Source organism: Pan troglodytes, chromosome 5, assembly GCF_028858775.2.
Source record: "Pan troglodytes isolate AG18354 chromosome 5, NHGRI_mPanTro3-v2.0_pri, whole genome shotgun sequence".
Classification (NCBI taxonomy): domain Eukaryota; kingdom Metazoa; phylum Chordata; class Mammalia; order Primates; family Hominidae; genus Pan; species Pan troglodytes.
In genome coordinates, this window is record NC_072403.2 from 164359517 (window position 1) to 164373064 (window position 13548).

The following is a 13548-nucleotide window of genomic DNA, read 5'->3' on the forward strand; positions in this document are numbered from 1 at the left end:
TTTATTTTGGCTGGACATGGTGGCTCATGTTTGTAACTAGCACTTTGAGAGGCCGAGGCGGGTGGATCACCTGAGGTCAGGAGTTTGAGACCAGCCTGGCCTACATGGTGAAACCTCGTCTCTACTAAAAATACAAAAATTAGCTGGGCATGGTGGCACACACCTGTAATCCCAACTACTTGGGAGGCTGAGGCAGGAGAATCACTTGAACCCAGGAGGTGGAGGTCGCAGTAAGCTGAAATCATGCCACTGCACTCCAGCCTGGGTGACAGAGCAAGACTCCATCTCAAAAAAAAAAAAAAAGAAAAAGGTTTCTTTTTATAATACTTAACATAGTGCTTTACTCGGATTAGCTGCTTGACAAGCTTGGCCAAAACCTAACTTGAGCCTATTCTTCTGTAAATCATTTCTTAACTCTACTTCACCATGGCCTTCTCCTTCCTAAGCTCATACATTTTCAGTCAGTAAAACCTATAAAACCTGTAATATCTATTATTTTAGTTTGAATATCTCCTATCTCTAACTACAGACCATAAATTACTAAAAAACACAAACCATGTCTTCTTCTTTTTAAAACTCCTCCACAATAGTCATATAATACAGATACAATTATTATACTCTTATTGTTATAAAAATTAAAACTAGGTTTAGTTTAGAATGAATTTCAAAGAATTGTCAATAGGCTAAAAAAGAGAGGAAAGGGATCTGGAAATTCTGTAGCCCCAACTTGTTTCTCAACATACTTATCATGTTATCTATTTCCTTCTGACTCAATCAGCCTAATTCTGTTAGGGACGAGGAAAAAATTGGCTCAGATAAGATTTGGGAAATGAGATAACTTAGGTCTGCCTGCAGGCACTTGAGTACATTTTGGGGAAGAAGAAAAAGGATGTCAGCTTCTATACCTGAAGATCATGGAGCTTTGCTTCTAGAACTTTGCGGTCACCGGTGCGATCTGATGATTCTTTTGCTGCTGCCTTTGCTCCCAAAAACCATTCTTGGAATTCCTGCATAGACTCTTTTGAAAGAAAAAATAAATAAATAAAAATAAAAAATCAGAAGCAAATCCAAAACATTGAATGGGCTCCCAGGATTACCACAATGAATTATTTCTGGCCTTTAGCTCATCTCCTCTTGCCTTACAAAATATTCCACAAAGAAAATAATAATATATAAAGTAATACAGTATGATCTACAGCCATGAATGTTCATGGTAGAATTGAGAAGTTATCTCAGAGGAAAGACTAAAAAGAAATGTATGTTCCTGGAATGTCTAATATCCTGTTGTGTTTTCTCTTTGGGTCAAGAAAAATAATTAATTGCCTGAATATGTAAAAAGTGCAAGGAGAGAAATGCTCCAGGGACATTAAAGCCATTTTGATGGCACAGGGAGGAACCACCTCCTCTTTTGGGGAGTGATGGTGGATCCATGTCAGGCACAGCTGTGTGGAAAGCAGAGGCAGGGCCACAGGATGGGCAATTTCCTGGACCCTATGGCTGCCCCTGTTTCATGGCTTCTACCAACATCTAAGTTTATTGTGTCACTTCATCATAGCATAAAAAATTTCAGCAGTTGTTTGGACAGTGGCTGCTGGCCACTTGAGCAGTGGAAGTAATTTTCCACACACATGAGCTATATATAGAAAATGCAGATGAAATTCAGAATCATCAAGATGGTGAACTCTTGCTTTCCTGGGAAAAAGAGGAAAAAGAAAGAAAAAATTCTGCATAGGGTGAGAGCCTCCAGCACAGCACTTCTATTGCTCAAATCGCAAAGCACAAACAAATTTGAAATGACACCCTGGAAAGTTTCCTCAAACTTTTGCTGGCAGTTTCTAGGCAGCATTTGGTTTGGATTCTTTCTCGGAAACAAACTACTCATGCTAAGGCCCCTCAGAACTCACCACTGAAGTGTTTTTCCAGAGATTCCTGCAGGCTGGCCTGGGTTTTGGAGCACAACTGGCTCACGGCTTCATGTTTCTTTATCAGACCAGTCATTGCACGGCCCAGGCTCTCCAACTCAGCTGAGTGGTACTTGCGGCACAAGCTATTGAGATTTTCTTGGGTGGAGCTGATGTTGCTTTGTTGACTTTGAAGTTCTTTTTGTATATCCTATAGAATAAAAGTATATTATGAAGGATATTCATAACTTGAGAGAAATACTCCATTTACTTCACTATGGTACTGTTTTACAATCTGAAATTGACATTGTTGAATCCACTCCATGGTGTATACATTTTGGTGCAAGTTTTTGAGTACTTGTACTAGATCTGTACTGATTCTTTCAGAATTTTGCCCAGTTCTCCTTGGGAACAAACAGCTGTTGGGAAGTAGTTAGGAGGTGAGGTATAATTTAGCATTTCAAGCAAACTGAATAGGTCCTTATAGATTCCAGTCCATGATCTTGGGTTTAGTCAATTGATTAGAGACCATCGCAGTTCACATTCTTTAATGAGACACTTGAACTTTGTTTCAGAGTCACGTGCTCACCAAAAGCACCAGTAGTTAATTTAAAAAAAAAAAAGGAAAAAAGACCTCAGTTTCTAGTACAGTAAGGAAATATGCTAAAAGAGAACAAATTGCATTTGTTGAAAAGTCAACTCAATGCTTGTCCTTTACAGATAGCTAATTAGGAATGTTATCTATTAATATGGATAGAAAACATGAAAATGGGCCAGGTGTGGTGGCTCACACCTATAATCCCAACACTTTGGGAGGCTGAGGCCAGTGGATCATTTGAGGTCAGGAGTTCGAGACCAGCCTGGCCAACATGATGAAACCCCATCTCTACTAAAAACACAAAACTTAGCTGGGCATGGTGGTGGGTGCCTGTAGTCCCAACTACTGGGGAGAGTGTGGTAGAAGAATCACTTGAACCTGGGAGGGGAGGTTGCAGTGAGCCCAGATTGTGCCACTGCACTCCAGCCTGGGTGACAGAGCGAGACTCCATCTCAAAAAATAAAAATAAAAAAATAGAAAACATGGAGATAGAATGTTTTTTCAACTTCTTCTTTTTCAAAAAATATACATTCTCTGGATGAAGAAGTCACAGTGACCAATAAATATAATTAAGTGATGAAAAACTATTGGATACTCAAGTTTGAAAATTTGTGGAAGTCAAATAGTTCTTCCACAGGCTCCACCCTTTTATAAAAAAGGAAAAAAACTTTGAACAAGCATAGACTCCGAGCAGGCGCTACAGCAACACATGCTTTCTATTTTCAAGGTATTCATTTTTGATTTCTGAACACCTGCACCCAGTTCTTCACGTGTTGCTTACTTTGCTGTGTTCAATGTCATAAATAAGTTGGTCTGGTGTTCATATGGGTAACTGAGAGCAGAGGTTATATTTTTTATTATAGTCACCACAAAATAGAACTACGATCACCATTCGAATGGAAGCACTTAATGATAGTTTATTACCTACCTTGACTTTTTTCAATGCTTCACAAGTCTCAGTTTGGGCACAGTTCATCAACGATTCTTCCACTTTTGTGAACCATGTTGTTATGTCATTAATAAACTTCTCCACTTGTGTACTTTGAGCCATGAAATCCTTCAGGGTTCCTTTTGCTACTTCAGTTATTTCTTTGGCATGCTCCAGTTTCTGCCTTAAGTCTGCTTCTATAAACTAAATATCAAGCAAGATTTCATCAATATCTCTGAAGACCAGAAGAATACTCATTCAGTAGAAATTCTCTTCATGTGAAGCTTAATTGTCAAAGCCACACAAGTCTCATCATGGAAGCCAGCTCCAATGTTAATATGCCTTTCCAAGAAGGAAAATCAGTGGACACAGTTGCCAAACACATGAAGTCATGGGCAAATAGAAAGAGGAAGGATTGTGTTAACACTGGGTGAAGAGTGGCAGCTCTAACTGAGGTTCCAGGGAAGATGTGAGAGGGTATTCTGAGAGTACAGCTAGACCTACCCAGAATTCCCAGGTGGTGACCAAAAATCTGCTCTTGATTCTCCCTGGAAATACCCATTGTCTGCTCAGATGTAACACTATCTGGGGCAAACATCACTGTAGGATTTTATCATAAAACAATTTTATTTTTGTCCCCATTGTTGCTTTAAAATATTGAGTGGGGCTAGTTATTCTCTTTTCCCTGGATGATATAGCTGAGGAGGGTCGACTTCTATGGCCCCCTAGTTAGTCAAAGGACATATAGTCACTATACATTGAAAAACAATCTCAATTCCACAATTCAAACATCCTGGCCTATTTGGTAATGAAACTTTGAACTTAACTTAAATTGAAGGCTTCTATTCTTACCCCCACCTCAGATCTGGGAGCAGGAGACCAACAGTGTGGAAGGGAGTAAATATCTTTCTTTCTCTTCCTTCGTTTTATTTCTATTCTGCCACCCTGTGTAAGGCTTCTTTCTCCCATAGGCTTGGACTGGCAGGAGGCGGGTGAGGCGTTCTGACTCACTGGATGGGCATCTGTGCCCTCTAGGCCAGGCAAGGTTTAGCATTCATTCCTCCTCCCATAGGCCTTGGTCTTGTGTTTTTCTGACTTTTTTCATGCTTGGACTTCCCAGTGAAGTTCCCTAGACATGACAGTGCGCTGTTCTTTGGCTCTTTACTTTCTCATTCCTCAGCCTGGAGGCCTTTCTTTAACTTCTCATTGCTAAGGTCTGTTTATCCTCCAGATAGCCTTCTTAGGCTACCTATAATATCCTCATATGGTGGTCTCTTCCTTTCTTTTCCTCTCCTGGTTCATATTTGGGCCAGAGTGACCTCTGGCATTTACCTCCAACTAACTTTGAGGTGCAGGACCCCACAAGCCATCATTTATCCTTTGGCAAATATAGCAGCAGTTAGCCAGCCTGTCTGTCACTTTTAGGATTCTTGGGGGGATAGAGATCAGACTCCCATGCCTGCCAAATGCAGGGGACAAATATCCTGTTCTCCAGGTGGCACTGCCGGAACCCTTCTGCCTTGAGGTAAGGTAAGCCACCCCCTCACCTCTTCCTTGAGTATACATAGGGGTGCATGTATGTGCACACGTGTGTGTGTGTGTGAGAGAGAGAAAGACAGAGAGAGAGAGAAACAGAGAGAGAGAGAGAAAGGAAGAAAGAGAAGACCAGAGTACACCAATAACTCTCTGAAGATCCTGCTCAACTCTGCAAAAGTCCAACTGTTAACCATTGATATCCCCAACACAGGCGGCATGCATAAGGACTCTTTATCTTTTTTGTATATGGATAGCACCTCCTTTGTGTCTTCTTACTTCACACGAAACTTCTAACATTCCTGTGCATGTATATCATCCCTAATGGTACTGCTGAACAAGCAGTCTCAGGTCAGAGCAAAAGCATAACTGATCAACTAGATTGATTGCTTGGCCCAAAGCAACAAATCAAAGAGAAAGCACAAGAAGAAGAAAGGAAATGTAGAGAAAATCAACAGAAGCAGCAACACATATGGAAGCTAAAGGGATGCAGCAGAATCCTGAGCCTGGAGCCAGTGGGGCTGCCAGCCAAAAGAGACCCACCATGCTGGATGCTTCCAGGGCTTGGGCACTGAAGTAGCCCAGGTGTTCTGACCAGTGCTGATCTACCCTGGCCTGCTTCATGGTTCCCGTGGATTTGTGCCATCTGAAGGGCCGTGAAGGGAGGTTTATAGTGGTGATCCCTCTAAACCCAGTTATTCAGTAACAGCATTAGGAAAATATCAATAAGAACATCAACATTCATAAGAAGGGTTTCTAGGCTGGGCGCAGTGGCTCACACCTGTAATCCCAGCACTTTGGGAGGCCGAGGCAGGCAGATTGCGTGAGCTCAGGAGTATAAGACCAGCCTTGGCAACATGGCAAAACCTCCTGTCTACAAAAAATTTAAAAAATTAGCCTGCCATGGTGGCACGTGCCTGTAGTCTCAGCTACCAGGGAGGCTGAGGTGGGAGGATTGCTTGAGCTTGGGAGGCAGAGGTTGCAGTAAGCCGAGATTGCACCACTGCACTCCACCCTGGGTGACAGAGTGAGACCCTGTCTCAATAAACAAACAAACAACCAACATCAAAAACACCAAAAAAAGAGGGGGTTCTGTTCCTGTCTAGACATGAAATGGTCCATGAGGCAACTTGGCTGAAATGCTTCCGAAATTCAGTAGGCAAAAAAAGAACTACCCTTATTATAATATTCGAGTTGGAAATATGCTATTAATACTGGCCAAAGGAATGTGAAAATATATTAATATTTTGACTCCCATGTCTGATACAATCCACGTTTCCTTGGAATTATGTTGATGATGATAACATCGAGGACATATAAAGGAGATATACATATATATGATATATATATATGAGATACATATATAGATGTATATGAGATATATATATCAGATATAGATATATATGAGATATAGATATATGAGATATATATATACACACACACACACACACACACACACAGAAAGACAGAGAAAGTCTAGTATATGGTAGTAATTACAAAATGGATGGAAGTCTAGTAGTCATTACAAAATGCTTACCTGAAGGTCTGGCGGTGTTTCTAGATTTTTAGTTAATTCTTTCAGATCATTAACTTTGGAATGCAGTTCTTCCAATCTCAATGCTTTGTTTTTAACTTCAGACTGCCAAAAGGGAAGAAACATAACTAATCAAAAACACTGACGTGCTATATTTGGCATTTAATAATTTCAAGAAGAGCTAACTTTGTCGAAATACCCTAACTTTAAGCCAGTGTAAAAAAAAATCTGTTTCATTTTTCTGAGGGCTGTTATGATGTACAAACGTGGAAAATGTTACAATTAATGTTCACTGGGAATGTGAAGGAGTGTGCAGAACTTTGTTTTTCTCCACTCCTTTGTATTAGGAAAAAAAACCTCCTGGAAAAAAATTAAACACTGACCCAAAGTCTTGAGTCAGTGGGGATTTTCAATAGGCTAACTGTCATTTATTCATTAACTTTAATATTACTGGTTACTATGGCAGCATGAAACTCTTGAAGAAGCATTTCAAAGCAAGTACACATCAGGAGTGCCTAGTTATTATAGACAATGTGTAATATGAATGAATCGTTTCAAATAAAAATTTAAAGGATATTAAAGCAGAAACAGATTCATTACGATATTGATACATAATATTTTGCCTTTTTTTGCACCAACAGTAACATAAAGAAGAGGAAAGAAGATCAAAGAATTATGAAACAAATGAGATGCTTGTAAACTTCATTAGTTATTTGAAACCACAAAGGGGCATTTAATAAACTATTCCTCTCAAAAATGGTATTTTGGTGCTTTGTGGACACTAGCAAACCTCCTGATGCCTTCAATTCAGAAAGGAATTTCCTTACTGGAAGACGTGATGAGCTGTCAGGCCCTCTGGCTTTCTCCAGAAGCTGGCCGGGCAACTGAGGAATCTCCCTACTTATCTACACTCACTATACTGCTGCGGGAATGGCCCTGTGGGCACTGGGCTGAATCTGATTCACTGATTTTATTAGCTAGTGTGTCACACGGACAGTGGGTAACATAAAGAACCCACCTCTGTGAGTAACTGAACCTGGTCATATCTAATGTGGCTCGGAAGCATATTGAATCATTGGATTTCTGAGGTCAATAGTAGTTGATTACTTTAACAACTCCTTCTCAACCTCCCACAAAGAGCCCTGATTTGTAGCATTTACCACCATGGTAAGCTACAACATGACATCACAGCACATGGAGTTGAAGACATACACAGCAGTACATTGTTCTAAATTATTTCAACCATGATACAATAGATGTCAATAACTCAAAGGCCTACGTAACAGTAGTGATATGTAGAAGAATAATGGAAAGTGATATGTTTTTAGTTGTCATTACCTTTGTATTCAATGGAACTTATTTTGTAAATTTATTTACAATTTAAGTTTTAATAATGGTTGTTTTTAACAGTGGCTCCCAAAATTCCTGAACATTTAACAATTGACTTTTGCAAGCTGGTATAAGCTGGATCCAGCACAGGTCACTTTGGAGCTGTAATGTTAGTTTAGCACCAGAGATAACAGCTGAGGACACTGCGGTATCCATCACCCCTGCCTGTACTTTTAGTCTGGATCATTTTTTCTCCTTCTGATTGCCCTCAGAGATTGGAATTAGATAATAAAACATTTAGAATGTTCTTTGGATCAGAGACAAATAAGTTAGATAATACAATTCATTCATGTATATTTTTCTGGACCAAAGTCACTATCTCCTTACTCTATTTCTCTTTACCCTACTCCACTTTTATCATAGCCCAATTACTACTTGATATTTTATATATAATATATATTGTAATATAAATAATGCAAATCCCACGAGGGTAGGACTTTCTGTTTTTCCATTATATTTTCAATGTCTAAAACAGTGCCTGACATATCTTAGGTGCTCATTAAAAATTTGAAGAATGATTAACAAATGATTGCAAGAAATAGGAATAAAAAGGTTTAAAGTGAATTGGTGACTAGAACTTTAAAAGGTCAGGGACTCTTTGTGGAAGCCTGTGACCCTCCAATCTCCAATTTTCTTCCATTTTTGAAAAGGAAGTGGAAGAACCCACTACCTGGCATAATAAGAGCACATGGTAAGGACTCAGAGAGCAGTTTGGGATTTTTTTGAATAAGGAAAAATAGGTACTAAACATTACTAAATTACAAACACTTCCAATTTGGTTTTGAAGTAGAAGGATGCCATATCCCCCGAAGAATGGGAACAATTAACTTTTACTTTTCTACTAATGATTTAAAGAGCCCTAAATAAGCATAGATAAAAATGCAAAAAAAAAACCCTTTTATTCATAACCTGTTCAAATTAAATAGCAAAAGACAGTTAAGAGTTCTCTAATGCTCTTCTATGTCTCTAAAAAGAAGAATAAGGTCTGGAACAGTGGCTCACACCTGTAATCACAGCACTTCAGGAGGCTGAGGTGGGCAGATCACCTGAGGTCAAGAGTTCAAGACCAGCCTGACCAACATGGTGAAATCCCATCTCTACCAAAAATGTAAAAATTAGCCAGGCCTGGTGGTGCATGCCTGTAATCCCAGCTACTCGGGAGGCTGAGGCAGGAGAATCGCTTGAACCCAGGAGGTGGAGGTTGCAGTGAGCCAAGATCTGGAGCACCACTGTACTCCAGTCTGGGTGACAGAGCAAAACTTTGCCTAAAATAATAATAATATAATAATAAAATAAAATAAAAAATAAAAGTTAAAAGAAGAATAAACTTTTAAGAAAGACTTTTTTTTTTCATATTCTGGTCAACAATATGCCACCAGCTCCCATATGTCAACACAGTCAATTTACCTCAAATTCTTTAAGCAGTTCTTCAGCTCTGAGGCGGTTATCCAGGTTGCTGATGTTTTCTGCCATCTGTGGAACGCAGTTGTTTGACCATCCCTCAATCTCATCTCTACTTGACAGTACATCATCCCAAATGGACAGGCTTACTCTCAGCCTATCCATGTTCTCTTCAAGTTTCTCTGATACCTAGGAGAGAAACAGAAGCCATGGCATTCATAGTCAGAGGCGTAAGATGATCATCCCCCAACCAAAGTACCAATGCTCCTTTTATCAGAAAAGTATATTCTGACTGACAAACAGTTCCACAAAAATTATTGTAATCTAATAAGTGCACCCAACTCATGTAAATGCTAACCAATACATAGATTGCTTCTGTCATTGGGAGAGTTGTTTGAATTTCTGAGACATTGCATTTTCATTTGTAAATTGGGATACTAACAACAACAGGTCCGTTGGAATCTACTATAACTCACTATAAGGTTGAATTCTACAGGACAAAGGTCCATCAAGAACAGTGTTGTATTTATTTTTGAAAGTATTAACAATAAGCATTTTTATTTGTAATGCTGAGGTATAACTAGCATTAATTAGATTCAAACGTATTTATAACATAATGCATATGAAAGCAACCAATGTTGCACATTAAAATAAAATAGTATTGCTTATCACTCTTCCTATAATGATATGCACTAAAATCCCAAAAGCTATAAATAAAACAAAAATAGCATGCTAAAAAAAAAAAAGAATGTTCTTTTTTTTTTTTTTGAGACGGAATCTCACTCTGTTTCCCAGGCTGGAGTGCAGTGGTGTGATCTCAGCTCACTGCAACCTCCGCCTCCCGGGTTCCAGCAATTCTCCCACCTCAGCCTCCACAGTAGCTAGCATTACAGGTGCTCGACACCACGCCCGGCTAATTTTTTGTATTCTTAGTAGAGATGGGGTTTCACCATGTTAGCCAGGATGGTCTCGAACTCCTGACCTGAAGTGATCTGCCCACCTCGGTCTCCCAAAGTGCTGGGATTACAGGTGTGAGCCACCACGCCCAGCCAAAGAATGTTCTTTTAAAAGTGGAAGCATGTAGGGTTTTCTGCAGTCCCCAAATTATTTTATTATATTACACAAATATCAAAGTCTAACTGGTAAATTTAGCTTAAGTAGGGGAACCACTGTACTGAAACTAGATTTTGATAGGAGGAGGGCAACAGAATCACCGAATTTTTTAGCTGGAAAGTAATGTAAAATATTTATGGATTGATATATAGAGTTCCAGAAAAATCAAGTGACTTGTTCTGTGGTCACTTAGCTAGTAAGTGACAGAACAAGAACTAAAACCCAAAGATGTAAATTACAAGTGCAATGTTTTCCAATGCAAAATTATAGCCTTATTACTTAAAATTATTACATGTTATGGTTTAATATTCTATAGAATGTTTATAAATTCTTCTTTTTTATCTATAATTTCATAGTTTGGGAAAGAAAAACATTCAGAGTTATAACTTGTTATGACTGAGTCTATCAAGTGAAATTCCCAAAAGTCTGAGAATAAGTTTTTACAAAGCAGATACATATTTTATTATTTCTAAACTTTATGTGAGCACGGTTTTTCCTCAGACTCTCATTTTGCATTTAGTACTAAATGTTAAAAGTAAAATTCAGCTGGGTGCGGTGGCTCACAAATGTAATCCCAGCACTTTGGGAGGCCAAGGCAGGCAGATCTCCTGAGGTCAGGAGTTCGAGACCAGCCTGACCAACATGGAGAAACCCCGTCTCTACTAAAAACACAAAATTAGCTGGGCATGGTGGCGCATGCCTGTAATCCCAGCTACTCTCAGGGGCTGAGGCAGGAGAATCACTTGAACCCAGAAGGCAGAGGTTGCAGTGAGCTGAGATTGCGCCATTGCACTCCAGCCTGGGCAACAAGAGTGAAACTCCGTCTCCAAAAAAAAAAAAAAAGTGAAACTCACATCCTTGAATAACGCTTTGCCCAAAAATTTGATTGGGGAATGTGAATATTTAAATAGTTCACAGAATCCCAGGTGATTATCTTACATCCAGCCATTTGTCCACGGTGCTCTCCATGTCTGTTTTCACCAAGCTGAAATCACTACTGTGAATTTTTTTCAGCTCAGATAACAAGTGTTTTCCTTTGCTGGTAAAGTTATCCAAGTCTTTCTGTTTGTAATTCATTTTGTTCTTGGCAGTTTCATGCTGTGGATAAATGATTTCTTAATTAATAAAATAGTGATAAGTCATGAGTTTAAAACCATTTGTCTCTAAGAAATTTAATTCATAATTGACCTTATGCAGAAATTAGTGATAGTGGTATTAATTAACTATATGAATATATATAACACCATTTTCTTGAATTGCTAGAAACCTAGAATGTCAGCATTCCTAGGGGAAAAAAAGTTGAGCTCATTAGCATGAATTACCCACATCTAAGTATACTGATAAGAATAGTGCAGATAACTGCTTTATGAGTAAAAACCAGATCTACTAAAGCAGAATACCAACATAAACACATTTTGAATTTTACCTTGGAAAAAGCCCATTTAAGATCCTCCTGATCTTTTATGGTAGTTCTGGTTACAATCACACTGCTGGCATTTTCTAAGACTTTAGATACAGCTGATTTCAGGTTCTGATATTCTCTCATTAAGTCAATAAGTCCACAGCACTGACCCTGACTGTAATGATTAAAGAAAATATATTATTTGGTGTCATGTATCAGGAAAAGGGAGAGTTTCCTACAATTGGACTTGACGTTTCACTACGTAAAGGTATTAATACTCATAGACGGATTCCTACATACTGTCCTCAAACTAGTGCTGCTGGTTAATCCTACTTACTCCAATGTCTAAAATATTCTCCGTGAATGAGGTATGCACGCAACCACTGAAACAAAATCTGTGAACTCAATGACCATTGAAACAAAATCTATGAACTCAGCGACAAAGAAGCAATATATGTTCTTGCCAACTCAAACTTACATAGATGAGTCATCCAAATATATCTATTTTTAATTGTCTTTTTCCATGTTGTTTTAATTATTTCATAATGGCATATGTTGTGGGAAAGAAAACAACAATAAAACAAAACATAGCCCAAAACTAACAAATAAAAAGATTACTCAGTAATTAAAGTATATATCAGATTTTCTCTTCCGTCTCAATGTAATAAATTCTCATTGGATATGACTACCCTGAAGACTGTCAAAAAGAGAAGATAGCTGTTGTTTATAAAAATAAGGTAGTCTGCAATCATATCAGCCTGAATGCACTTTCTCTCATTTGATCTTGTGAAGGTAAGCAGGGTCCAGCCTGGTTAGTACTTGGATGGGAGACCCTCTGGGAATATTGGAAGCTGTAGGCTTTTTTTTTTTTTTAAACAAACAAACAAACACACACACACACAAACAAAAAACGGCTGGGCGCCATGGATCATGCCTGTAATCCTAGCACTTTGCGAGTGCTCAAGGCAGGCTGATCACTTGAGGCCAGGAGTTCGAGACCAGCCTGGCCAATAGGGCAAAACATCGTCTCTACTAAAAATGCAAAAATCAGCCTGGCTTGGTGGCGCATGCCTGTAATCCTACTTAGGAGGCTAAGGCATGAGAAAGGCTTGAACTCGGGTGGTAGAGGTTGCAGTGAGCCAAGATCACACCACTGTGCTCCAGCCTGGGCGATAGAGGGAGACTATCTCATAAAAGAAACAACAACAAAAGAATAAAATGCCTTTGAGCAAGCAAGTTTACATCTAGAGATTTTCCAAAGAAATAAAATTATGTGCACTAAGATTTAGGTAAAGTGATATTCTTCATACCATTATTTGTAATAGGAGAAAATATAGAAATAACCAAAATGTTAAAAACAGGTCAATAATTAAATAAATCCGGATATATTCTTATGATAGGACACTGTGCAACCTCTAAGAAATCACAATGTAGGATAATGTTTAATAATATGGAATAAAGTTTGCACAACATGATTCAATTTAAAATGCCTACAGAAATAGTCTACATTATATAACGTGCTCCAAATTTTGTTTAATAGGTCTTTGTACATGATGTAAAATATATGTTGAGGGTCATTTTTTAAAATGCATATGAATGTCCAATTGTTCTAGTACCATTTATTGAAAATATTATTCTTTCTCCACCGAACTTTCTTTATATCTTTGTCAAAACAATTGACTGTATATGTCTGGGTCTATTTCTGGACTGTGTTCCACTTGTTTATATGTTTATCCTTCAGCCTGTACC

At 38.6% G+C, this 13548-nt stretch overlaps 1 protein-coding gene across 7 annotated transcripts in view; it reads right to left on the reverse strand.

Annotated features, from left to right (window-relative positions):
• SYNE1 (spectrin repeat containing nuclear envelope protein 1) overlaps positions 1 to 13548 on the reverse strand; it is a 518706-nt gene that overhangs the window by 275984 nt on the left and 229174 nt on the right. For all 7 annotated transcript variants that reach the window (XM_016956737.4, XM_016956730.4, XM_063813578.1 and 4 more), the window contains 7 exons: positions 11824 to 11974; positions 11337 to 11495; positions 9291 to 9473; positions 6498 to 6599; positions 3428 to 3631; positions 1905 to 2112; positions 906 to 1018 (listed from right to left, as the gene is read on the reverse strand). In XM_016956737.4, coding sequence (XP_016812226.3) covers positions 906 to 1018; positions 1905 to 2112; positions 3428 to 3631; positions 6498 to 6599; positions 9291 to 9473; positions 11337 to 11495; positions 11824 to 11974 — 1120 coding nt within the window. The remainder of the gene's footprint in view (positions 1 to 905; positions 1019 to 1904; positions 2113 to 3427; positions 3632 to 6497; positions 6600 to 9290; positions 9474 to 11336; positions 11496 to 11823; positions 11975 to 13548) is intronic.